This window comes from Cheilinus undulatus, linkage group 20 (assembly GCF_018320785.1).
Source record: "Cheilinus undulatus linkage group 20, ASM1832078v1, whole genome shotgun sequence".
Lineage (NCBI taxonomy): Eukaryota > Metazoa > Chordata > Actinopteri > Labriformes > Labridae > Cheilinus > Cheilinus undulatus.
The window spans coordinates 37,260,660-37,288,500 of NC_054884.1; the positions used below are offsets into that span (position 1 = coordinate 37,260,660).

The 27,841-nt window shown below is 39.8% G+C and overlaps 1 protein-coding gene across 4 annotated transcripts; it reads left to right on the forward strand.

Moving 5' to 3' along the window:
* Positions 1-1,390: 1,390 nt before the first annotated feature.
* On the forward strand, positions 1,391-27,829 carry exoc7 (exocyst complex component 7). 4 transcript variants are annotated; one of them, XM_041815201.1, is made up of 20 exons: positions 1,391-1,593; positions 1,766-1,831; positions 2,448-2,632; positions 2,721-2,826; positions 3,314-3,536; positions 4,351-4,518; positions 4,870-4,881; positions 10,225-10,317; positions 11,625-11,770; positions 13,956-14,108; positions 14,416-14,514; positions 14,601-14,663; positions 14,851-14,917; positions 20,857-20,922; positions 21,011-21,131; positions 23,457-23,552; positions 23,634-23,697; positions 23,987-24,028; positions 24,131-24,264; positions 27,507-27,829. In XM_041815201.1, the coding sequence occupies exons 1-20, from the start codon at positions 1,534-1,536 to the stop codon at positions 27,607-27,609; spliced, it is 2,067 nt and encodes a 688-aa protein (XP_041671135.1). In that variant the 5' UTR covers positions 1,391-1,533; the 3' UTR covers positions 27,610-27,829. The 4 variants fall into 4 exon arrangements, with proteins under 4 accessions (XP_041671135.1, XP_041671136.1, XP_041671137.1 ...); XM_041815202.1 differs by lacking the exon at positions 4,870-4,881; XM_041815203.1 differs by lacking the exons at positions 4,870-4,881; positions 10,225-10,317 and adding an exon at positions 11,318-11,386.
* Positions 27,830-27,841: the final 12 nt, after the last annotated feature.

The following is a 27,841-nucleotide window of genomic DNA, read 5'->3' on the forward strand; positions in this document are numbered from 1 at the left end:
CTGCACCTTTAACGCTTTGAATAAAGCCTTATGCTTTACAATCAAACTTATTTATATAACATCTTTCAGACAAATTCAACTGCATTACAAAGTGATAGAGGAAAACAGTAGAATAATAAAATGATTTAGAGACTAAAGTACACCAGGAATTCGATAGCATAATAAAAAGATGGTTGATTAAAAGAAGAAACAAAAAATTACAGACAGAATTTGAGAGTAAGGAACAGAAAATCCCCCCAAAATATAAAAACAAAACATTTAAAGTTAACATATAACTAAACACTGACCAAAGATTAAGAATATAAAATGATTAAATGGCAGTTATATTGGACACAAAGATATGACATGGCCATATTAACGAATGGGATACTAAAACATATTTCAAACACTAAAATGTGAAATTAAATGTTATGTTAATAATGATAAGCAAAAAAACCAAACCAAAACAAACAAAAAATTTAAAAATAGAAAGTACATGAACGCCAGAACGAAAACCCCAATGTTTAATTTATAAATCAACCTTAAAAAGTTAAACAAGTAACTGTAAAAAATTAATCTAATTCAGAATTCATCTTAGAAATGTATGTTATTACATTGATTTTAAAAAGGCTATCAGTTTTATTTTCCATCTCCATATTGAGTATTATTCCTCTTTAAGAATTTCAGTGTCTTTTTATGCTAGTTTTATGACATTAATTAAGTCATGATTTTTTACTTAAACATTCACAATTTTATCTGCAGGTATTTTGGTCCTTATGTGGACTACAGCTACTACTAGCGTTTTAGTCATGTCCCTGCTTTAAGACTGTAACAAACTGTCTTACAAACGTCTTCAAACGACCTAAGTGTATTTTTAATATTTACCTCAGCACAAAGAATATTTAAAATCAAAACGGAAAAATATATTAGAGGAGGGGGAAAAGCAAAATACATGGAAAACATCTAATAGTTATCAGATAGCCAACAAAACACATAAAAATACAAAATAATCCATACACATTGTAAAGACGGGGCTATCAGTACGGTGTCTATTTACATCGACACACTTGTTTTACTTCCACAACAAACATGGCGCCCAGCTGGTTCCAGTCGCAGGACCTCACGTACCCGGAAAAAAGCCTCGCCCTTTACGTTCATGTAAGCCACCAGAACTTGAAGTGCTACGCTTTCAAAATAAGAACAACTAATTTCGCTAACCTTAAATGCATACCCGTTTATATATTGGATATGCATATGTACAAAGCGTATCTGTTCTATTTTGCATCATTAATTGAATCATTGTATTTTTAAGTATGTTTTAAAGTTTGGAACTAGAAATACTCAGTGGGTGAAGCACATTGTTTATCTTACTTTGAAAATTAAACCGGAAATGATTCCATTCTAACGGCTATCCGTTCTAGCTTGACGTCTATGCTTTTAGCTAATCACAACAGTAGCATTTGTCGCCCTTTCCTGTCTTTTATGACATATATTAGTGCTTTATTCGTTTTCTGATCCACTGGTGGCCGTCCTTTGGGTGGAATTACCTCCAGGATGATTCCCACCGAGGATGCGTCCGCCAGGAAGCGGGAGATAGAGGAGAAACTGAAGCAGGTCAGACATGGCAGGAGAGGAAGGAAGCATCCCAAACCGACCATTTTGGTGGAATAACGATCCCATGAGCTCGTCTAGATGATTATGTCGTTATTTATTGACAATCATAAAAGGGTCAGCCTAATGTCAAGATGAAATAATGAAGTTATTGCATGTATTTCTGGTGTTATAGGAGCAAGAGACGCTGTCATTCATCAGAGAGAACCTGGAGAAGAGTGATCAGCTGACCAAGGGCATGGTATGATGGAAACATACATGCATGTATTATTTATGACACCTTAACTCAAACGAAACACATACTAGTATATATTAGCCTTAGATAACGATTAATTGATTAGTTAACTTGTATACGATTCTAGCAAAGCCCAAACAATATGATAATACAAATCCACGTCTTAAGCACCCAATAATGGGTCATTTCTTGTTTTTAATTACTAGAAATCAAACGCAATCTCCCAGAAAGTGTCTGAATTGAACTTAAACATTAGTACGAAAAAAAATAAAAATGCTGCTTACAATTTAGACAGTGCTCTCTTTCTCTTGTGGAAGCTTTTGGGTAAAAATTTGACTACTTAACATCAAAATAACAGGTATCATATCGTTTTCACACCAGGAATATTAAGGGGTTACAAATTTGCTTCAGATTATCTCCTGGGACTGCATGCTCATCCAACTGTGATCTGCCTAAAAGTATATTTTCATTTTTACTGAATGGAAGCTGAACTAACTGGGAGTTTTCCTTCTAAACTTGAGTAGTTTTTCTCTTGTTAAAATGTGTTTCACTAAACAGATAGCTCAGGTCCAGTTTTAATTTTCATTTATGACGTGCATTGATGTTGTTCTTTTTCTGTTAGGTGTCCATCCTGTCTTCGTTTGAGAGTCGTCTGATGCAGCTGGAGAACTCCATCATCCCGGTCCACAAACAGACAGAGAATCTGCAGCGCCTGCAGGAGAACGTGGACAAGACCCTGTCCTGCATGGACCACGTCATCAGTTATTACCATGTGGCTAAAGACACAGATAGGATCATCAGAGAGGGGTAGGACTCTGGTCTTAAACAGAAGTGGTTTGTTTTAAATGTGTAGATTAAGTTAAATGTTTTATAATCTGGCATTTGCCTGTTTCAGGCCGACTGGAAGGCTGGATGAGTATCTCGCTTGCATTGCAAAGATTCAGAAAGCTGTGGAATACTTTCAAGATAACAACCCTGACAGTCCTGAGCTCAACACAGTGGTACAGTATTTACTTTCATTTTATACTCTCTTAAAGCTGTAGCTCTACTATCCAAGAATTGACCCATCTTTCTTTACTTTTTACCCTGCATTAAATGCTCCTTGGGTGCTCCTTTGTTGGGTAGTTGCTTATCTGACTGCATTCAGTTTTAGGTTGTAATGTGGAAAGAGACAGCGATTTTAGAAGAAGATGTATGATGAGATTTTGTAAAGTAACTGTCTTAGACCACATAAGAAGGTAATAATCAGCCTGAAGTTACCAACATTACCAACACTTTCTCTGAATTTAAAAGCTCTTTTTAACCTTATTTTTGGACAAACTTGCAACAACTACATACCAGTGCACACTGACTTTTCTGATTTATTTTGGTTAGTGATGTTGATGTTAAAAGGTGATAGTAAGGGGATGAATGAAAAGAAGTTTCAAATTAAAAGTTTGTTCTGCTGGGGTAGTTTTGGATTGATGTGGAAAAAAAAACTCTCTGCAGAAAGCACGCTTTGAGAAAGGTAAAGAGCTGCTGGAGGCGGAGTTCCGCAGCCTCCTCACCCGCTACAGTAAACCCGTTCCCCCGATCCTCATCCTGGATGCCATCAGTGTGGACGAGGAGCTGGAGGTCCAGGAAGATGTGGTTCTTGAACACCTGCCTGAAGCCGTTCTCCAGGACATCATCTGTATCGCCGGCTGGCTGGTGGAGTACGGACGCAACCAGGGTACCGTTGTGATTTTTGGGCTAATATAGCCCGCCTTGTGCTTCTTTTTTACACTTAACACTCTCTTAATTACACAGAGTACCTTAGTTCAGTGATTTACTCAAGGTAATTTAAAAACAAGTATTGTTTGTTTCTACTTTACCCCTAACCTGACACGCCAGATGGATTTGTTTCACACATCCATATGGAAAACCTCCCATAGACGGTGTTTGGGAAAGGGCAGAGCCTTGAAAAAAAACTTGGAGGGTGATTGGATGAACGTTCTGTCTGTCATATTTTTACAGGCCAATCAGAGCAACAAAACTCGTGACGTTGTAGCCCCTACCGAGGAGTAAACTCCGTAGAGAGCTGCATAAAGCAAACATGGCGACTGTTAACTTTTGTTGTTTTTGTAAAGAAAAAAAAGCTGTTCTTTTTTCTTCTTTTAACGAAGAAATATCATCAAGTTCTGATAAAATTTTAGCAGTATCCATGCTAATGTATTCCACTATAATTGCACCGGCCTCTTCTCGCTGCTTGCATACGTCACAACTCCGCCGCACCTGAAAGTACTGCCCTTCGATGCTGATTAGTCCTGTCACTTTCTAATCAGGCCCAAACTGTTCAGACGGGAGCTTTGCAAGATGGATTCGCCAGTGAGAAACACAAAAATGGCCATATCCATCTGCTTTGCAAGGTTACTTTTTACCCCCAAATTCAACAAAATCTAGCCGCATAGCGTTTCGCCCACACCATGTACTCTGAGGAATTTTTGAGTTTCCAAAGCACAAATCTCTTTCTCTCTCTCTCTCTCTCTCTCCCTCTCTCTCTGCAGATTTCATGACCGTTTACTTCCAGATTAGGTCAAATCAGCTCGATCGCTCCATTAAAGGTCTGAAGGACCACTTCCGTAAGAACAGCGCCTCCTCTGGGATCCTCTACTCGCCTGCCGTCCAAACCAAACGCAAGGACACACCCACCAAAAAGGCTCCAAAGAGACCAGGTCAGCATGAAATGCCTTATCTGACAAAATTCACCCCCCTTCTTCTTTGATCTCACACCTTATAGACGAGTCTATCAAACCCGCCTGATTCTGCATATGGTTGATTATTTAATGATAGCAGCACCTTTCACCACATGAAAACCCTCCTCTTCACCGCTCTGAGTCTGTTTGATTTGATTACCATCCAGGCACATTATTCTGTTTCAAGTATCCTCTCCATAATGATCCTTTTAACCCGCTGTAACACCCCCACCACACACGTACACACTTCTCTGTTTCTCTGTGATTTTACTCGGCTCACACTAACCCTTCATCCTTTCCTCTTTCATAATCCCAATGTTGTGATGACAGTCTACATCCCAGGTAAACACAAAGCTTCAGTGTGTGCCTTGTGCTTGCTTCTGTCTGTTAGGTGTCACATTTAGAGGGAAATAAGAGGCTGAATGGGTTGGTACGGTAGTGAAATGTAGGAGCAGACATGTGTTGGTTGTTGTTTGCATAGATCCAGTCTTCTAGTTTCTCTGTGGTGTTTTACAGGAAAATTCAGTGATTTAAAGGTTGAATTAACTGAACACACTGATCAGATTTACCAGACAAAAATCTATCTTGATCTATTATCCTGATAATCAGGACTTTTATCTCCTGCTCTGTCAAACCTAGTGGGGGATTATAAATAAACCCATGGCTTTAGTGAGGCTGCAAAGGGAAATTATGCAGATTATCTCCCATAAGAATCAGTTTACCACCTGAGATTAAAAATAGAAATGTTCAGTGTTGTCAAAATGTGGTTTTGGATGTTTTCACACCCTACCAGATTGGTTCAGTAAAAGCAAGGATGTCAGACTCAATCACAGCAGGGGCCGAATTCTGAATTTGGGTCTAACCTGAGGGCCTAACTGGGTCAAAATTTCCCATAAACTGTCAACCTCATTGATGACATTGATGATAAATTATTTTGAGATAAAAAAGTCAAAAATTAAAATCATAATTTTTAACAGTTTAAGTACTAATTGTAATAATAAAGGGAATAAAAATTATATTTAAGAGTTGAAAAGGTCAATATGTAAGAAAAAAATTCAAAATCATAAGTTTAAAAGGTCAAAAGATGAGATAAAATTTAAAATTATGAGTTTAAAATGTAAAATATGAGACAAATTTTAAAAACAATAAGTTAATTTTTTTAAATCAAAAAGGTCAATAATGGGGAATAAAAGTTATATTTAAGAGTTGGAAAGATCAAGATGTAAGAAAAATTTTTTAAATCAAGAGTATCGAAGGTAAAATATGAGATAAAATTCAAATTCAAAGTTTTGAAAGGTCAAAATTTAAAATAAAATTCTAAATCAGAAAATTCTAAATATGAGATAAAATTCAAAATATTGAGTTATAAAAGTCCAAAGATGAGATAAAAATGCAATATTTTATATTGAAAAGTTTAATATTTGGGATTAAAAATTTAAAATGTCAAAATATTACTTAAAAATTTAAATCTTGAATAAATCTTCAAATGGTCAAAATATGCAAAATATGAGATAAAAGACAAAATTATGATTTGAAAAGGTCAAAATATGATATAAAAAGTTAAAACCATAACTCTAAGTCATAATTGTGAGATGCAAATTAGAAAATACGAAAATACAAACTCTTTCTGATTCTTATGACTCTACCAGGACCTTTTCAATTGTCGAGGTTAAGTTTACATTGTTATATCTGAGGAAATCTGCAGACCTCATACTGGTGGGCCAGTTATAATTAAAACTTGATATGACCTGGTGGGCAGGGCATAACTGCCGTGGGCTGGATTTGGCCCCCAGGCCTTGAGTTTGACACCCCTTAGTTAAAGTTATGGATGCATGATGTCACTGGAAGGATGTCTGGAAGTTTAGAAGTCATACATTTAAAAAGAAATGTAGTTATTTTGAATATAAAGTAGTGCATGAGGATGTGATGCATAAAAGTGGGTGTTTTAGTCCTTAAGTACTAGTTCCTTGTTTGAATTAGGTTCTATCAAACATCCACATGAAACAGGAAGCTGTAGAGTTCAGTGTTTGTGTGATTTAGTGGTTGTTTGTTTGTGGAATAACTCCGTGTGTGTCGTGTTGATTAGAGGATTTTGTAGCCATCTAAGAGCAGGTAGTCGTGTTCATCAGACTTAAATCTGATTGCACTGAGCAGGCTTTTGTTTTGTGTGATTATTCTTTTATTGACAGCACGGCTTGATCTTAATCAGCACTCACAGCTCCGTCCTGCTGCTGCTTCTACTGACAGCGCTGAAACAAAACATAACATTAGAATAAAACAGTAGATAGGAGAGGTTCAATCATAGAGAAGGGTGATCATTAATAAATCACTAATCATTAATTCTTTGCTCGACTCTGTGAAGGGGTAAACTCAAGAACTGAAAGCTTCTTAGCCTCTGTTAGCCCCTCGTTTTGGTTTGAAGTTAGGTTTTATGAGTTTTTCATCCTGAGCAGCTTTATCAGGACAGTAGCCAGCACATTTCGTGATTAGCTGAGCATAAAAACATAAAGTTCCACCTTTTGTTCAGCAGCCAGCTGCATCATTTGAAGTGTTTTTGTGTGAGCTGTCTGCCCACATTACAAAAAATGCCTGAGTCAAAATGAATGATTATATCTAGACTAATACAGCATATTTCTTGGTTAAAAATCAAACATGTTGGTGCTGGTTACATGTAGACCATTTCCTCTATTATAGGTCGTTTCCACTGAGTGGTCTGGTTCAGTTCGGTACCGCACGGCATGCATGTTTTTGCGTTTCCATACATCAAAAGTTGTAAAGAAATCCCAAAAAACCTGCCTGTACTGTCCCATTTTTTGGCACCCTTAGGTTGGGGTGTCATCTTACCGATCCGTCCCAAAAAAGTGGAGCTACACTGAACAATAGGGGTTTGCATTGACGTCACTATTAGTGCGCGGCTCGACTGCTCATTGCACAATGAAACATGGCTGTCAGCTCTGTGAGGAGGGGGAGAAAACAGGAAAAAACAGACTAATATCCGCTTAAATCTAGGATATTTGGACCCATCAGAGAGCCACACCGTGTCCTGGACTGTCACTTGCATAACCTCAACAGTCCACCCACCTAGTAGGGGCACAGGTGTCTGTGGAAACACAAACTATTTTGGGGTTCAGCATACTGAAACATACCAAACCATACTCAAACAGGACAACTTGATGGAAATGTGGCTTTAGTGGACTAGACCAGGAGTTCTCAATCTTTTCAGCTTGTGACCCCTGAAAAAGGTGCCAGAGAGCGGGGACCCCCACTATAACTTGAAGCTGGCTGAAGCATAGGTGCTGTGCACATTCAGGAATAGTCGTGTGCAGACTTACAGTTTAGGACTTTTTAAACATTACCTACTCATTTTATGCATATATTTTTTAATTACATTTGGTAAAATATGCATATATATATATATATATATATATATATATATATATATATATATATATATATATATGCAATATATTTTTTGAAGGCATCTGGCGACCCCCTCTCAGTGTCTTGTGACCTCCCAGAGGGTCCCAACCCCATGTTGAGAACCACCGGAATAGACAGTTGTTCTAAGAAATGTAGAAAAATAGTCAAAATGCTGCTTCATGCTTCCTAAACAACTTTAAACGCTTTATTTGTTCACAACTTAGAGATATTTAGTTTAATTTTGTGAATGAAGACAGAAATGTTAACATCAAAGGAGCTGCATTTATTTGGATCTAATCATTATAACAATTAAAATCAATATAAATTTAAGGAATTCAAATATATTTCATAATGGTGCATTAACAGTGTTCCCCTCTCTTAATTTACATTGTAATGTGAAAGCATGAGAGCGCATGGCACTTCTAACCTGACACATCCACCTAGACAACCCCCATAGATGGTGTTTTGAAGGCAGAGCCTTTCAAAAAAAACAAACATCTGAGCAAACGTTCTGTGTATCACATTCATTATAAGCCAAGCAAAGAAAGCAAGATGATGACGGGTGTGCACTGTACCAGGCAGTTAACTACATAAGGCAAGATTGACAGGCATCCTTTGTTGTTCACCACCAGTAGAGCCAGTTTATAAATGAAACTGTTCTAAGAGCTCAGTGGAAGGAAATAAAAAATATTTTTCCACCAGTATAAGCTTTCAGTGCAGCTCTTTGTGCTCCTTTTAATAAAAAAAATGTTCAGTTGTGGCAAAACTGCATCAATAGCTGCAGCCAAGCTAATCTCCTCAACAGCCACCATTGTTTACAGGCTTGGAGTACAGTAGGGGTCACAGCGGTGTAAACGGCACTGCGAACTGGGCTTTAGATACTAAATCAAGGACAGTTTCACATTAGAGGCCTTAGCCTGGATTAGAGTGCTCATGACCCCCAAAGTCTTGTTCATTTGGCCAGGGTGAACACAAGCATACCGTACTAGAGCCCTGTGTCTAAGTAAACTTGTTGGTGACTTGCATGATCCATGTGGACTCTGGCACAGTGTGCAGAAGATGTGAACCTGACTTTATCTGAGTTCAGGGTTCTCATCTGCTAGTAGAATGAAAAAGGCAGTTCTAAATGTTTCATGCTTCTTTAAATACATTTTTATTTGCCCAGCGTGGGCCTATTTCATCCTCTGAGCTGCAGGATAGATGTGGAAGAAGGAAGAGGGCTGTTGTGTGCATCTTTAAAATAATAAAAGCATCCATAGCAGTCTGCAGGATGGACTCTGCTGTCGACACTAGGGGTTGCCTTTTTTCCTCTTCTTGGAGGATTTGCCCGTGCAGTACATGCATATCGCAACCTACTGTTTAGACAGAGTATGCATCTGCACACATACAGTATGCAAGTATGTGCAGGAAGAGAAGATGCTCACAGGGTAGAGTGGAGCAGTGACGCCAAGGCATGGTACACAGCAGGTGTAGGCATGATAAGGCAATAAGGGGACTACAAGGAAATAAACTGCTCTATAAAATATTTTCATTCAGATAATTTAGTGACAAGTAGTCTTGATTTCTTCATGGAAGCGTCATGCAGTTAGACCTCCTTTGCAGATAGTGAAGTTGCCCCCTGCTGGCCATTAAAGAGTATGTAGGTTTAGGGCTCCAGCTGGCTGCAGCGACATGTTTTTAAAAGGCGACTGTTTTCTGGCACCTTCCACAGCATCTTAAAGCCACTGCTTGCAGCTTTTAACTGTGTTCTTCTGCTCTCTTGTGGCAAATAAGAGCCATAAGAATCAGTAACTGCAGCACTAAGTGTGCTGCATGCTTACTAACTCACTAACTGAGCCTTAGTACTGTGTTTAATCTGAATGTTGAATGTCTAAACCATGTAACAGACTGTTATTATAATAATAGATTTATTAATGCTGGATATGAATGTTGATTGTATTAATTATTTGGCTGTTTAATGTGTTTACTCCTGATCTAACCTGTTTATTCTGCTCTTACATGACCTGGGTTACAAGCCCATGTACCCTGGTGTGTTTTCATGACATAGCCGTAGACGCTCTGTCTCTCACTGGCCATCCTGTTGAGTAGTGGTGGTGTTAGGCTGTGCCCCCCCCCTCTGCTGCCTCTGTGGTGGTGGTTTCTACATTTCATCACCTAGCTCTCTCTTCTTCTTCCTCCTCCTCCTCTTCATTCTTCTGTTTCTTGGCTGTCTGGACCTGCTGCCCTCCCCTCCTCTGGACTCTGTCTCTGTGTTCATGGGACCAGGGACGATTCGAAAGGCTCAGAACCTTCTGAAACAGTACTCACAGCATGGGCTGGATGGGAAAAAGGGGGGCTCTAACCTCACTCCTTTGGAAGGTAACGCACCTCGGTCTTCTGTCTTTCCTCTCCTCCTCCTCCTTGCTCATAGTGTTGTTTATGTTGTGCCTCTGCATCATGTTGTTTCTCAGTCAGAGAAACAAGCACACATAAATTTCCTCAGTCACAACAGCTTTACAATTCTGCAGATAGTACAAGGAGAGTTAACTAATGCAATGAATATAAATGTGATGGCTTTGTCTATCCCACATCCTTACAGTCTTTGCAGAGAGTTGCATTTGCGAATCAGGGACATCAAAACAAATCATAAAGGCAATGCGACATAATCAGGTCTTAGTACTCCTGATCTTTTCAAGCATTTTGCACCCAACACTGCACACAGGGGAGACTTATTTGTCTGCTGCATCCTTAAAGTTGGGACTAACTTCAGAGCTAACTAGAAGGAGAGACTAGCTTGAGCCTCAGGGACGTCTGCTGCTGCAAGGACAGCTCCAAAGACCAATGCGTGCAACTGTAAACATCCAAAATGTAATTCTTTCTCTTTGAGGCTGAGAGTTAATATTAGTTAAATTGCACATATACAGAGGGTAGACGTCGAAACGGGCAGCCTTGATTCAATCTGACCTGCAGCTCCTTTCCTGCATGTCATTCCTCAGTATCTTTCCCTGATGCCCCTCTCTATGAGCCGGCTCATTCTAATAAAGGAGTTAAATTCCAGAAATATTTTATTATATTTCATGTTTGAAACTCTGAAGCAAATGACCTTTAAAAGCTGCTCCAAATCCAAAGCTGTTGTGACTTCCCTTTATGTAGCTGCGACACACACAGACTAACACAGACATGACTCACACACAAACCCCCTCCCACCTGACTGTCGTGGGTGTCCGATGCTTCCCTCCCCCCCGCTGGGTGCTTGGTGGTGGTCGGTTCAGATCTTCCAGGTTCAGGTTTGCCCCCCTCCTCCTGGCCTAGTCATGACCCCTCAGGTTTGACTAGGCCTGTTCCCCTACTTACCCCCTCCAAACCCCCCACCCACCAGGTTTTGATCACGACCTGCGGGTCAAACACCTGTCTGACGCCCTGACCGAGAAGCACGGGGCCGCCGCAGGTGAGTGACGGGAACATTGGGGAGAGAGGACACAAAGCGGGGTTATAAGATGGGTGTATTATTTCATAACATCTCACTGCATCATATTTCATTTTACCAAACATGCAGTCACAGTTAAGAAACATCTTCATAGTTGAATATAGACCCACAGCCACTTTAACTGCTTTTTAAAGATCATCCAAACCACTGGAATAAAAATGTTTTAGTGCACCTGCTGACTGGATCTTTTCTGGTGCAGGGAAGGACGACGTTCTGGACATCGAGATCGACTCGTACATCCACTGTATCAGTGCCTTTGTAAAGCTGGCTCAGAGCGAGTATGCCCTGCTGGCTGAAATCATCCCAGAGCACCACCAGAAGAAGACCTTCGACTCCCTCATTCAGGTCAGACACAGGAAAAATAAAAGTTTTCTCTAAAATGTGAGGTCAGGGTTGCTAATAGATGGTTAACCCACATCATCATCAAGTTGATCAAGACGTCTAATATTTAATCTTTAAATGTAGAAAATATCTAATGCTCCAACAATCAGCTTTAGAGTATTTAAAATTATTTTAATGTAGAAATCAGCCGTAGTGGTTTCGTGAATGGCAACAACATATTTTGGACCTGTTGAGCCAAAGTTCTAATCGATATAGAAAGACACGGAGAATTTATCGTAATTTTAAAAATTGTCCAAATATTTTTATAGCTTTCATCACAATTCTTGAGAAGCCACAATTCATTATTAGCATTCATTTTGCATTTAGATTATTTGATTGGTGATCCTGATTAAATATCATTTTAGTTGTAAAGGGACCATATAAAATACTATTGCTATTTGATGAATTGTACCAGAGTTAGCTTAAAAACCCTGTAAAGGCAAATTTGTGTATTAACACACTAGATATGTTGGAATAAGGCTGCTGTAAACATGCTAAAACATGGAGATCAGGTGTTAATTTTGTTGACTAAAGCTATGACTAAACCTATTCGTCGACAGCCTCTTTTTCCATGACAAAAACTAGACTAAAACTAATAAAAATAGACCTGTGATGACTAAAACTGACAAAAACTAAGTTTAGTTTTTTTCAAGATGACTAAAACTAGACTAAAATGTCATGTAGTTTTTGTTGGACATTCAAAATCTGATATTTCTCCACTGTAGGTTAATATGTCAAAAAACAATGCAGCTTTAGCTATCCCGCCTCTCAGCTGTAGAAAGCAGGGACCTCAGGTTTGGCAGCGTGAGTAGAACACACTATCATGATTTGGTGCCAGATTTAGGCAAGAGAATAAATGCTTGGACTAAAAGTAAAGACTAAAATGTGAAAACTTTTATGGACTAAAACTAGACTAAAATGTCTTGAGTTTTCGTCAACCAAAACTAGACTAAAACTAAAAAGGGTATAAATGACTAAAATGTGACTAAAACTAAAATGCATTTCATTTAAAGACTAAAACTAAGACTAAAATTAAAAATAGCTGCCAAAATTAACACTGCTGAGATCCATGTGTAATTGAATTGTAGATTAAAACTGTTAGAAAGTTGTTCACCTCTTTCCTTGCATGATTTAATTTGAGCAGGGCAAATATGGAAACCCATTACATCAGTGGTCGCTTTGAGGAATTACACTGCCCCCTAATGCTACAAAGATATAAATCAGAGCTGTTCTTAGTACAGTCTGTTAGCTGATGTAAGTGCCTTCACTGAAAGTTAATGGTTGCTGTGTTTTTGTTCATTATGAGGCAAATTTCCCAAATCTACCAGCCACAGTGGCCTACGGGTCATTGAAAGTATCATAACAGAGAGATTTGTGCCAGAAAACAGTACATCTAATCCCCGACTTCTGTCTCCCTGCTGTGGCACAGAGCCAGACAGCTCTGACCAGAGGTCACTGTAAGGTCAGGGGGCAGGCTAATTGCTGGAGTGCTTGTCTATATTTCACTTGAACCTGATGCAGCAGGAACAAACATCTTACCTGCTGAAGGTGTGTTTTAATCCACGTGTCTGTAGTCCTGGATGATTAAAAGAAGCAGGGTGTGGCTTTGTCTCTCTCAAAGCAGAAACAGTTCAATCCCTCCTGTCTGTTTGCACTGCAGTGCTAAAGTTTAGTAAAGTATCCGATGATAGACATGGTTTATTCCCGCCTAGTCTGTCACAATAAAAGCGTCCAGGACCAATCATCACTGAAGACTTTTATTTTGAAGAGCAGCGACTTAACTTCAAAGATGTTGCATAAACGAGAGAGACTTCACATAATTAAGAAAATGAGATATCAGGAATGCCTAAAGGGTTGAATACAGGACGAGAAAATGAAAGAGAGGCTTTTTAGCTCTGATCTGTCTGTCCATAATGACATAAAACAGACACACAGCAAAAATCCATGATCAGGGCAACCCTAATACCTGATAATCATTGTTGAAACCTGCAACAGTGAAAACAAGTTTAAAACTTTCATAACATGGATTCATGTACGTCTCAGACTCAGTGGTAAAAAATAATAACAATCGCTGCACAACCAAACTTAGGGAGAGAATTTAGATTCATGATTTATATCTATTTGCTTTGTGTTCTCTCGCCGTCCACAGGAAGCGTTGGACAACCTGATGCTGGAGGGAGACAACATCGTGTCTGCGGCTCGCAGAGCCATAATGAGACACGACTACTCAGCCGTCCTCACCATCTTCCCCATCCTCAGACACCTGAAGATGAACAAGTCTGACTTTGACGCCACGCTGCAGGTCGCACTCTTTTGTGTTTAAAATGCACTGAGGTGTCTGTTATAGTTTGTATCGGCAAATTAACACCTTTATGTCCTTAAAAAGTTTGTTTACATTCTAGATCGATTAGTTTTACTGCATTTTAGGATCTTGTTTATTGTCGTCGTAGAGTTTCCTAATGTTTGCATTTCTTTGATTAGTGTTAGGGCTAATGACCTATGTTAATGTTTCTTTAATTCCAAATTTTAGGTTAGTTTCATGCATCTCTTTAACAATCTCGGGCTATATATAAAGATAATCTTTAATCCTGTGAGCTTTTCATCTTTAGGGAACAGCAGCGAGCACCAAGAACAAGCTGCCAACTCTCATCACCTCCATGGAGACGATTGGAGCCAAAGCTCTGGAGGAGTTTGCAGACAGCATCAAGGCAAAACATTGACCTTTGTTTTTACCTACCACCTACCATCATTCAGTCATTCTTTAATAACTGCATTCTCTCCTCTTCAACCACAGAACGACCCTGATAAAGAGTACAACATGCCAAAGGATGGAACCGTCCACGAGCTGACCAGTAATGTAAGCCTCTCTGTTACGTAACTCTGCTCCACATGTTTACTCTCTAAACTCTTACACATCTCTGCAAGGTCTCCTCTGTTTGTCCATGTCTGTCGGTCTCCATGGTAAAAGCTAACAGCGACAAGCAGAGCGTGTGCGTTTAATGAATAAGCCGAGGCCGATAACCTTTGACCTCTCCCTCCTGCAGGCGATCCTGTTCCTGCAGCAGCTGCTGGACTTCCACGAGACGGCCGGAGCCATGCTGGCCTCACAAGGTACGGACCCAGCTGCGCGACCTGTTAGTTAATGGTTGTGTCTGACCTCCTGCTGGCTGCACCAACACGGTTTTATTCAGAGCTAATAACTGCCATGAGTGTGGTTAGCATGTGGAAATTAAATAAGAAGGCATCACACATTCACAGCTGGAGCTTCAGTGTAGGTCTGCAGTTAATCCTCACATTTAAAACCTGACGCTGTTTTTCTACTAAGTGGTGTGGTTCAGTTTGGTTGGGCAATTATCGGCTTTTCCACTAAGAAATGTTAGGAAAGGTACCAAAATGATAAATCTGTACAATCCAGCTTTTTAGCCCTCCTCTGATAGGGTACCAAGGATATCAATCAGACCCTAAGGAGTGGAGCTGGACTCACGATAGTCCATTCAGTTGTCATGAGCTTGTTTTTTTTAGCCCCCCCAGGGCCCACAAGGAAAAAAGTGCCATTTTTGCTGTAAAAAATAACACATAAATTTGATTTTTTTCATCATTTAAACCACAAGTGTTATTAGCAAAAGACCTTGGTATTAACCATTAACATGGGTTTTATCATGATTTTAGGTAGTCTGAGTGAACCAACCTCAGAGCAGACAGATCATTGTGCCCCTCCCTGAAATCTCTGGCCCCATCCCAAGGCAGCCCCGGACCCCAGGTTGGGAACCAAGGGTTTAATAGACATAAAATTCCCAAATAATTCCAAATGAAGAGATGTTTTTGGCTCTTAGACCAGCTTTTACTGCTGAGCAAAATGATTCAGGTCTCTAATTCCCATTGCTACGAGCGAGGTTGGGAGGACATTAGCTGTGGAAACGCAATCAAGATCAGGGTTTACTACCAAACTGGGCTGAACCAAACCATACCACTTGGTGGAAACGCAGCACTGGTTTTTAGTGAGGAAGTGTTTGGACTGTGATACTTTTTCAGCTCTTTACCCCAGAGATAGACATACAGGTCATTCAGAAAGTATTCAGACCCCCTTCACTTTTTCAGTTTTATGTTGCAACCTGCTAACCTTGCAAAGCAGATGGGTACGCCTGTTTCTGTGTTTCTCACTGGTGAATCCATCTTGCAAAGCTCCCGTTTGAACCGTTTGAGTCGGTTTGAAAGTGACAGGACCAATCAGCGGCGAGGGGCAGTACATTCAGGCGTGGCGGAGTCGTGACGTAAGCAAGCAGCAACAAGAGGCAATTATGGCGGAAGAGATAAACGTGGATGCTGCTAAAGCGCCAGTTTTATCAGAACATGACGACATTTCTTCGTTAAACGAAGAACAAAGAACAGCAGTGAGTGTTTTCTTTTCAAAAACGACAAAAGTCGTGTACTGACATGTCTATAGTAGCCATGGTTCATGTTATTCCTTGGTCACAGCTGCGTCACGTGATTTGTTGCTCTGATTGGCCCGAAAAGATGTGACAGACAGAATGTCACATCGAGTTTTTTTCAAATCTTCTGCCCTTTGCCAAATGCTTGGTACTGAAGGCGTGTCAGGTTAGCAACCTGCTATAGTAGGAAAAAATCGTTTTTATTCTCGTGTATCTGCTCCTACTTCCCTGTCAAATGAAAACAGATGTTTGGAGAATTTTTCAAATTTATTAAAGCTAAAAAAACTGAAATATCCCATTGACATAAGTATTCAGAGCCTTTGCAACGACACCGTAAATGTAGCTCAGGGTCCTTCCATTTCTCAATGATCAAGAGAAATGAGCTACATTTACAGTGTCGTTGCAAAGGCTCTGAATACTTATGTCAATGTGACATTTCAGTTTTTTTATTTTTAATTAATTTGAAGCATTTTCTAATTTTCTGTTTTCACATGATAAGGCACTGGGTGTAGATTAATGAGAATAAAATGATTTTTTTTGACTATTGCAGGTTTTAAGATAGCAAAATTGAAAAATATGGAGGGTCTGGATACTTTCTGAATCTACTGTATGATTAAAAAATAGTACCTGATTTTAATATTTTTATTTCTAATATTTGTGCCAGACTGGGAGAGTGGTGGCCACGCAACAGCTATACCATGGCTTGATTTTATTTCAGCATGTGTACAAGAATTCAAGGCTTTCAGACTGCCTACATGTGGGCTCCTTCTTAACTGCAGAGGATCATGAGAATAGAGAGCATGCCTATTTAAACCCAGGCTGCATGCCAAAATTGTAGGGAAATGATACAATGTCATATTCACCTTGTATTTGTAGATATGCATGTTCACATTGGTAGAATTTGTCAGGTGGAAGATGAACACAGCACAGTTACATTTTGTGCCTTTTCAAAGTAAAAGCCCAGTTTGGCTTTTATGAGGAGAAAGTCAACTTAATCTGATTTTTTCCAGCTTAGGTATACAGGGAATCAAGCTACTTTAAGACATATATTGAAGTAAAACTTATGAAGAAAGACAGGGCTGTGACAGCAGCGAGAGGCAGCACACATGACCTGGCATGAAAGCTGTGAATGCATGTGCTGCACCCAGTCTGAGACGGGTGTTATCTCAGGTGTACAGAGCTTTTTAAAAGCAGGCATGTCAGAGTCTAAACACTACTGCTTCAGAATCTTGCTCCATGAGTCCAAATATGTCATGATTTAATGCTGATAAATGAGCTATTCTTTGGATATACTAGTATACTGCTTCTATATAAAGACAGACCTTCTATTACACTGGATCCTATACGTTGTCTCCAATAGAAGCTATAGTCCATCATTCAAAGCAGTTTCCTTTTTCTCCCCCTTCATTCTGTGTCTCTTTTTTTATTCTAGCTCTGCTCCTCAAACTTTCCCTTCCTCTCTGGCTGCAGCTTCAAACTGCTTTCCTCTGCCTTCAGACAGCTTCTGAGACGCACGTGCATGTCTTAAAACAAAACATGGATCCGATTTCAGAACTGTAATTAGCATTAATCCCCCCTCCTGCAGGGTCTGTTAATTGCATCTTTATTTCCTTCTTTAAAGTCTGCCTTTATTTCAACGCTCGCCCCCCCTCGCTGCCTGGCTGATGACTGTTTTGCTTACTCTGCACTAACAAATCTTTTCTAACCTTTTTGCACTTGTGCCTCTTTCTCTTCTCTCTTGCCTTGCCTCGGCCCCTTTAGTACTTGGGGACACTTACAATATTCCTTTAGACCCCCGAGGTAAGCACAAGACCCCGATGGTGAAGAGAGAAGTATCATCTGTTAATAGCAGTGAAATGGACTTAGAATAACTGAAGTAAAAGTAGTAGGTGTGTAGAATGTCTCAGTTTAAATTTCAGTAGTGATTATGAATTTTATCTGCTGGTAAGAGCTTCTTTGAACTCTTCAGAGTAGTCTAATCACATTTAAGTGCATATTTTATGATCTGATCTTGTATTTTTATGTTTAAAATCTGCACGATTTGCACAAATTGACCCTTGAAGACCTGCCTCCACTGGTTACTTCCTCTGCGTTAGACAAAATCTCGTCAACAGGCTCCTTCCCATTTAAAACAACCGAAAATATCCTGCGTTTTTACTGATGTGTAGTTCAAGTTAAACTGACTCCTTTGTTTCATAAAGTTTTCTTACATGGAAGAATGCAGACAGAGATTCAAAGACCATATGGCCCAAAGACCATATCAGGCCCCCTAAAGCTTGGTATCCAGCCCCCAGATGATTAAATACAGAAAATATGAGGTTAAAAGGATTTTGCCTGCCATGCTTGACATTTATTTTGTTTTGAAAATCCAAATAACAACCTCCAGCCTAGCTTGTGTGGTCACTGTGTGGTTGTTAAGGCTCTGGCAGCTACCATGGCTGTGAAAGAGCTGACTTTACTCTCCAAATGTCAATAATGCTGGAATTGTATTTCAACTTATTCTTGGCATTTCATCTTTCATCAGTGACAGAGATGTGTTAGGGACTGGTTTCACTGTTGAAGGCAAAAATAACATAGAAGTAGATAACTATATTTCAACAAGTATATCATGGATATACATTTGTTTTAGGGATGCATTATAGTATCTGCAGATATGCGCTTAAAAAGTGAATTATTAGTGTTGGCAGGTATGGAAATTTTGGCAGTAAAATCTGCATTTATCAGCTGTTTGTATCAGCTGAGTTGAATTTATGGCTGGACCAACAGACGTCAGCTGAAGTCTCTTTGTTATTCATCACCATCCTTATACGTTAAAGACCCTGTAAAGTCAAATCCTAAATTTATGTCTTAACACCCTAGATATGTTGGAATATGGTTGCTGTAAACATGTGAAAACACTGAGATTTATGTGTAACTGAATTTGTTATGTCGATTGAAAGTTTTTTCACCTCTTTCCTGGCTAGGTTTAATGTGGGTGGGGCAAATATATGGGCTGGTGATGTCACTGGCCCACAGTGGGGAATGGCCCCGCCCCTCTAACACTACAATATAAAATCACAGCAGTTCATCTCAGTACAGTCTGTAGTAAGCTTGTGTTACTGCCTTTATTGAAAATGAACAGTCAGTTAAATGCTGTTTATTGTTCATTGTGAGGTAAATTTGCGAAAGCCATCAGCCACAGTGGTCTATGGATCATTGAAAGCATCAGAACAAAGATTTAAGCCAGAAAACTGACTTTGTCTCTTCTCACAGACCCAGGCAGCTGTGCTCTGATCATGTAAACGTAAGATTGTTGCGTTTTTCAGAATTAAGAGGATCATATTTCTTAGAAGTGGGCGTGGCTTCAGCTAATTTAACAGACACACCTACACCATCCTGGAGCACATTTTACTGCCTCATTTTTCATGATTTTGAAACTTAATTTCGTAAATTTGGATGTTTTATTTGACTGAAATTTGACCTGGAGGTTCATAACACAGTGGCCTGTCATACAACAAACCTAAATACAGATTAATTATCAGTTTACATGGCCTTTAAAGTCTGTTTTAAGGACTGACATTTGATTTTGTTTTCCTCCCTAAATTTGAAACTGTGTGTTTTAAGAACTGAAGGTCAGGATTAAATATTTGGTGATTTCTGTGTTAGCTAAAATTAACTTGTAAATATCTACATATTGGATATTGGCAAAAATCTAATCTTATGCATCCCACGATCAGGATTTATCCCAGGATTAAGACAAAAAGTTTGTACAAATTAGTGCTGCACAAATAATCTAATCACAACAGGCATATAAGGCTGTGCATTTATGTATATAATTGCGTAATAGAGGGTTATTTTTGTATCAGTAGTACTTGAAAGGTTTACAGAAGTTCCTGCAGAAAGGCCTTTGAGTTTACATAAGTGCCAGTATCACACTTTGTAGAAGTTCCTTTATTTTAAAAAAAGGAAAAATGATATTTCTTGGAAAATACTATGTTATTTTGAAAACATTACTGTGAAAACTTCAGGTTTTTTATTTTTATCCTGACTAATATTTGTATTTTTGAGTTGAGAATTGCAAAATTTACATCACTGCCTGCAGTTACTATATAATACATTAATAGTGTTATGAGTTTACTTGCTTGGATATCAATGAAAATGCAAATCGCATTATTACACTAAAAAGACTAGGCCTGGGTGGAAGTTTGTCTACCTGGAAGGAGTCCAGTAACAGTGCTGTAAGAGGGAGCTCTCTGATTGGAGGGTCAGCTGACCAAGCAGAGAGCCAGCTAAGGGTCAGTTCAGTGCAAAATGTTGAGTAAATGGACCTCCATCCCTCCATTTGACATTGATTTCTGTAGTGAAGCTCTTTTTTTAACACTGAGGTTTAAACTGTAATAGGAGATAATTATTTCAGAGACTCATCTGTCTCATGCAGGTTGATTAAAATACTTTAATACACTGCGATAAAAACCTGAGTGCTCTCTGTGTAATTAATATTCATCATGATGAGTGAAGAACTAGATTTCCTTCCACCCTGTGTTTAAAACCACTGAAGTGTTATCCTATTAGACTGTTTAATTGAGGGTTATTCAGTTAACAGAGAGTATTTTAGTACCTAAACTTCCTTTTTTCTTTCAGAGACGAGTTCATCAGCGAGCAGCTACACCTCCGAGTTCAACAAGAGGCTCCTCAGCACTTATATATGTAAGAATAGAAGAAATACACTGCTCCTGGGGTTTAGAGTATTTAAATGTTGTTTGTGTGATCTGATGAGTGCTTGTTTTAATTTCAGGTAAGGTTTTGGGGAACCTGCAGCTAAATCTGCTCAGTAAATCCAAAGTGTACGAGGATCCTGCTCTGAGCGCCATTTTCCTGCACAACAACTACAATTACATCCTGAAATCACTGGAGAAGTGAGTTCTTCCCTTTTATAATATACATTTTTATAAGTATGCTGCAGTCCGATTAGAAACCTGAAACTCTTCTAGGGCTCACTAAAACCTTCATACAACCAAAACATGTGACTTGAAGTATTCATGTTCATATCTGTAGTTCATAAACTGAGAATTTCAATGTGAGTGTTCCATCAAAAAATACTATATTACCTGCTCATGAAGGAAAAGTGGATTCCCTTACGACAGTGGTTTCTAACCTTTTTTCCTTTGAGCCCCCCTCGCTTTTATCCCCCCAGGACTGACATGAAAAAAAAATATTGATACTTTGTGGCCAAAACTTAATTTGTGTGTGTGTGTGTGTGTGTAAATCCAAACAAAGTAGCCTGAAACACACATTCTTTTGCCCAACAACCATGGTATGAATTATTTGTTATACCCTGATTTCTGTTGATATGTGCAAATCTAATTTAAACAACCTCAGGGCAGACAGGGCCTTACGCCGCCCCTGAGATCTCTGGCGCCCCCCCTTAGGGGGTCCCAGACCCCAGGTTGGGAGCTAAGGCCTTCGGTGCCATGGTTTAGTTAAGTGGTGAATTAATCAGTATTATGTTCAGCAGACTTGCCTCCCCCATATTTACTATCAGAGTAACTTCAATTATCCTTCTTAGATGCTCACTTCCCTGCTCTTGTAATTTAGCAGATAACAAGAAGAACTGAGAACAATTGGAGATAATCAAAAGAAATCAACAGATGGCCATTTCAGAAATGGCCTGCTATTCAGGAAGTGGATTTAATGTGTTCTTTATAGGGATTATATTGTGAAGTTGTTTTATAAGTGAGTGGATTTTAGGGCTGATCAGGCACTGTTCACATTTTTTTTTTTAATATATTATTGTTGCTCAGATACAAAGTGACTGCACTTCAGCACGTGCATCCAGACTATGGATTATTAAGACATCTCCAGTGACAACCTGATATCAGAACTCTCTTTCCCTCCTCTTATGCAAACAGTAACCCATACTTCATTTCTGTGGCTCTCCTACCATGGCTCGGTATCCCTACATGATTTGTGCAGTGAAGCCGCTGTAGACAAGAATGAATCAAGGCTATGTACCCATGAGCTAGCAGTGCCTCTGAAACAGGATTTCTCTTTCATGTTGTCACAAACATGCTTTTCAGAGAAATGATGCTGTACTCTTAAAGAAATAAACTTTGAGGAGTGAGCAGCCATGATGATTTGCCAGTTCTACGAGCTGGCTCTTTTATATGAATGACAGGAGATGGCTGCCGTTTGAGAGCCTATTTCCTTTTTGCTATATTTGTCATTAATTAACACACATTTAGAAAGCCAAGCTGGCAAACATCGAGCTGTTTGGAAGCCAGTAAACCGGAACTAAATGATCTAGATCTCTAAAAAGAGACAGATTTCCCATCACAGCAAGCAATGTTCTCTACAGTTTAAGTCCCCAGTTTTTATGTTGCTTTGATGCTTTCATTATGAAACAGCTATATCAGGAAAAAGGGGCTGTTTTCAGAAGGAGATTAGCTCAACTTCACATTCAAGAAACAAAACTTCAGACCACACAGATTGTGAGATAGATGCCAACAAGCTACCGTGCACTCAGAACTGAACGCTAACGGTTAAATTTAAGGACAACTCTAGACAACAAGTTATGAGGGAGTCAAGGTGTTTCGTTCACGGATAAGCTGGCTGCTTTTGGTAGTTATGGTAGCCAGCACACAATCAAAGAGTAGGTTCCCTTTTATTTCATTTTAATTGCCTTTTTAAAGATATTTGGAAGGCAAAATGGAACCGAATAAAGAGCCCTTTGGGAATAGAAACACCAGCTCATATTTTTGGTTGGACCCAAATGATCTGTATCTCTCTCTTTTTTAAAGATGTATTTCTGGGCTTATTGTGCCTTTAATTGATAAAGGAGGGCAGTGGATAGAGCCAGAAACAAGGATGAGAGAGCGGGGAGATACGTCAGGAAAGAGCCACGGGTCAGATTCGAACCTGGGCTGCCTTTGGACACGGGGCGGGCCTTAAACCACAAGGCTGTCTGTGCCCCATGATGTGAATCTCTGAAAAAAGAGCTGCATTCCCCATCTTTCTGAGCAAGGCTGTACAGACATACATAGCCATGTCTTTGTTTATCAGTGGAATAAAGCAGATTATGACTCTCGCTGGGGCAGTTTTTATTGCATGCCTGTAAGTGTTGCATCTACACAACCAATCCAGTCCAGTCCATGCCCTGAATGCCCAGAACAGATGTAAATCCCTGTATAAATATAGTAATAGTCATTTACATGTGATGCTCTCTCTCCTGTAAACATGTTCAGGTCCGAGCTGATCCAGTTAGTGACGGTGACTCAGAAAAAAGCTGAGAGTTCATACAGAGAGCTGATAGAGCAGCAGATCCTTACGTACAAGAGCAGGTAAACTCGTAAAATTTCACACCCATACATCCTAAAACCTGTAAATATTCTAATCTGGTTTATCTTTTTACTGTTTCACAGCTGGGTGAAAGTCACAGAGCACCTAACTGACAGAAACATGCCCGTCCTCCAGCCTGGCACCAAGGTCAGAACTTTATTGTATTATCTTTCTCAAATGCTGGGACAGACGTGTCAACTTCAACACGTCTGTATGATCTTTGGCACGAAGGAGAAGTTTACATTGTGCCACTTTTAGCAGAGGCCCAGTGAGGCCCGAGTGTCTCCTACAGGTCATATTTAAGACAGCACTGAACACTGATAACTCTTTCAGGCTCTAAAAATAAAGTCATCTTGTTTAATATGTCAAAAAGCATTCAGATTAAAGCCTTGATACTTCCTGTGCCTGATGTAACTGAATTCTTCCCTTCCTGCAGCTGAAGGACAAAGAGAGACAAGTGATAAAAGACAAATTCAAGGTGAGTTCTGACATCTTTCAACACCAGATCCTGTAAAAATCCTCACGTTTGTAGCCTCACCATGAAAAACAAGCTGACCTCTTTGGTCTTCATGCCTTTCAGGGTTTTAATGACGGCTTGGAGGAGTTGTGTAAGATCCAGAAGGGTTGGGCCATCCCCGACAAAGAACAGAGAGACTTCATCCGTCAGTCTCAGAAGAAAGTCGTGTCTGAAGCTTACAGGAACTTCCTGCAGAGGTGAGAGGCACGCTGATGGAGATAAAGAGTTTTCTGACGTCAGGGGCAGAGAGAAAATGTACGGAGGAAACAAAGCTTCAAGGTCTGAAAAGCAAAGCTAACGCAGAAGAGCTTTAAGGCTGTGTCTTTCAAGTAGCCAGCAGGAGAAGCCTTCACTGGAAGTTAAATAATACTGATCTTAGACTGATCTGAGAGAACGGGCATACTTCTCACTTTATAAATCTTTTTACTTCACTAAACATTTTCCAGATAAGTTTATGGTCTTAATCCTTAGTTCCAAATCGTCAGTGTATGTCCTTTTTGTAAACTATGGTGCCATTTAAGACCTCAAATAAAACTTGCTTCAGGTGCTTTTTGACAGCAAGAATTCCCCCCAGGAACTAGGAACCTTTAAAGAACTGTGTGCTATCCGACTGGGTCTAAATTTAGGTTGGGGGGTAAAAATTGTACCCCTTAAAGAGTCCCTGCTCAGTGGGTAGAAATCTCCAGAGGCCCAGGAACTATGGGGTCCGGCTGCAGTGCTGATTGGTTCCAAGGTCAGGGACTGCCAACGACTCTGACATGACCATCCAGATCTCTGGCTTTCTAATATTTAACAAGTACTTACATTTCCCTCTGCCTCCAGATAGTTTAAGAGCTGAAGCCTCTCAGAGGAGGAATGGAATGTCTTGAAGGACCTTAACTAAGTCCAGTTATCTGTTTGGATCACGCTTTCAATAACCGGCATGACCGAGCATTTACACAGACAGATTCTAACTAGATGCTGTAGATCAGCTTTTCTTTGTAAAGAAGATGGGTTGCCCAGATTTCATGTCTGTTATCAGGCAGATCCATCTTGAAAAGCTCCAAGCTGAAATGTTTGTGCCTGGATTGAGAACAGACCAGACCAATCAGCACCATTTAAGGGGAACGTGGCAGTAGCTACAAGAGGGGCTCAGTTGTATTGGAAGCTGTTAGTCATGGCTACCGGTGGTGTAGCGATTAGCTCCAATGTAGCTATACCATAGCAACAATTTTATCAGCACTAGACCACATCACTTTAGTAAAACAAGAGTAAACTGTAAAGGCTTTTCTTGGTAGAAAAGATATTTTTGCTCTTCTCCCAGCCTGCTTCAGCATGAGTTTATGATGGCTACCGCCTGGGTTTGGTTGTATTACAGGCTGGTAGGAAAGACTGCCACCAGTGTGGAGACCACCTCTTTCTGATGCCATCACTGTCAGGATGTGGATTTACATGAAAACTTTAAAAATCAAATCTGATTAAACATCCACTTAGGGTAGATGAGAGTGAGGACACAAAATGCTAAAATGCTAAAAACCTTAAAACCTTTACCTTAAAAACCTGCAAAACCTGGTTAAATCACATTAAATATATATGGCTGTTGTCATGAAGTACAGGCTGTTTATTGTAACTGTAACACAGCAAATAAAGCCAAAGCTTACAATGCAATGTTAGCTTATGTAGCTAAAGCTGACATTGCCAAGGCTAACTTTGCTATGTAGCTATGTTACCTTCATGCCATATGTGGCCATGTTTGCTTTAGTTATGCTTGCTTAAGCTAACACTGCTAAAGCTAAAGCTACTTTTGCTGCTTTGACTTACATAGTAACATGTCACTAGCGTAGCTACATTAGCTTTGGCTATGTCGCTTAATGAAGCCATTAGCTGATGGAAATTGTGTTGCTCAGGGGTGACCAACTGGCGGCCCTGGGGCCATGTGCAGCCCTCCACCGCACTCAATGGAGCCCTCAAGTCAATTTCAAAAACAACTGTATAAAAACATGAAGAAAATATAACAAGATCTGCCCAGAAAACTTGACAAAATAAACATTTTTGATTTTTAGTGTATAAGGAGTTCTTTGAAAGAAATGATTAGATATAAATGGCTATAATTACCTCCGCCAAGGAGGTTATGTGATCGGGTGGGTTTGTTCGTTTGTTAGCAACATAACTCAAAAAGTCACGGACAGATTTTGATGAAATTTTCAGGAAATGTCAGAAATGGCATTAGGAAGAACTGATTAGATTTTGGGACTGATACGGATCACCGTCTGGATCCAGGAATTTTTTAAAGGATCCTTTACTATTGGGAGATAGGGCCAATGGTGGAGGTCTGCGCGGTTATCACTTTACACCAGGAGATGGCGGACATGAGTAACTTCAATCCCAGCAGCATTTTTTAGTGTGTTTCTATTCAAAGTTTTGGAGTTTATAGAGTTTGAAAGACGCATGCCCGGTCAAGGAGACAAGTCGGAGCGTAACAGAGAGAAAGACAGCGAATTGTAGCGAGAATACTCACAATGCTGGGAGGAATAGAGGAATATTCTCCCTCTGCCATGACTTTCAGTAGTCCAGTGAGACCATGGGTGCTTCTACCATGACAGTCCACACGTAGCGAAGCCAATGCTTTGCCTCACTGTGCCTCCACCCCACTGGGGATGGAGTAATCGGCGAATTCGATTTTGGGAGTGATCCGGATCACCATCTGGATCCAGGAATGTTTTTAAAGGATTCTTCACTATTGGGAGATTGGGCTAATGGTGGAGGTCTGTGCTCTCTGAGTGCCTTTCTAGTTGTTTCTGTAAACGGTTGCATCACTAAGTATATATGTGAAAAAGTATGCACGTAAAATATGTTAAAATGTGTAACAATCATGCTCACTGCATTGAAAAAAGAGCACAAAATATATTTACTTCTGTTTATCTAATAAAAACAACTGATTTTGTTTAAACTTGACTGAAAGTTTGTAACAACTTAGCATTGACAAAATTAATGCAGCCCTCTTGGCAAACAAACTTGCCCATCCCTGGTGTAACTACTCAAATGGTATGATGAACCGGAAAATTACGTCACTTTCATCCTGATGGTTGTGGTGTGTCTCACAATAGCTGTCTGCAAGAGGCGCATCTGAGAGCTGCTGTCTGCAGCCAGACCTGCTTTGCCAGTGTTGCAGTTAGCAGCAGTTTTATCAGATCTGGACAGCAGAACTACACTGATGCCTCAGCATAAGTTATATCCACCAACAAGCTCCACAGTCGTAAACGAGTAGTGCCTGCTTGCAGAGCTCAGAGCTGTGCATGTCTACTACCTCATTTTGTCTTGTCGCTTTGATTGGCCTGAAATAGATGTACAAATACGTGTTTTGGATATAATAAATGTTGATGCCTTAAAGTGTCACTAATCAGCCCTCCATGGTCTTCACATCTCACCCTACTTACTGCTTTTTGTCTGTTTTATCTAGATGTGCCAACATCTCGTTCACTAAGAACCCTGAGAAGTATCACAAGTACCGACCGGAGGAGGTGGAGGAGATGATTGAGAGGCTGTTTGACACGTCTGCCTGATTTACCCTGACTCCTCATCCTCACGCTCTCCAAACACACATCACCCTGAACACAACAGGAGCTCCTCCAAGAGCCCAGACTCCTCACACTGCTGCTGCCCTTCCTCTAATCTCTCTTTGTGTTTGAATGTTTTGTACAAAGAAACCGACCTGATGTATTTATGTAATTTAGCCTCTCCAGCTTCACATTTCAAACTAATAAAGGGAAATCAGAGAATCTGCCCGGGTGTCGT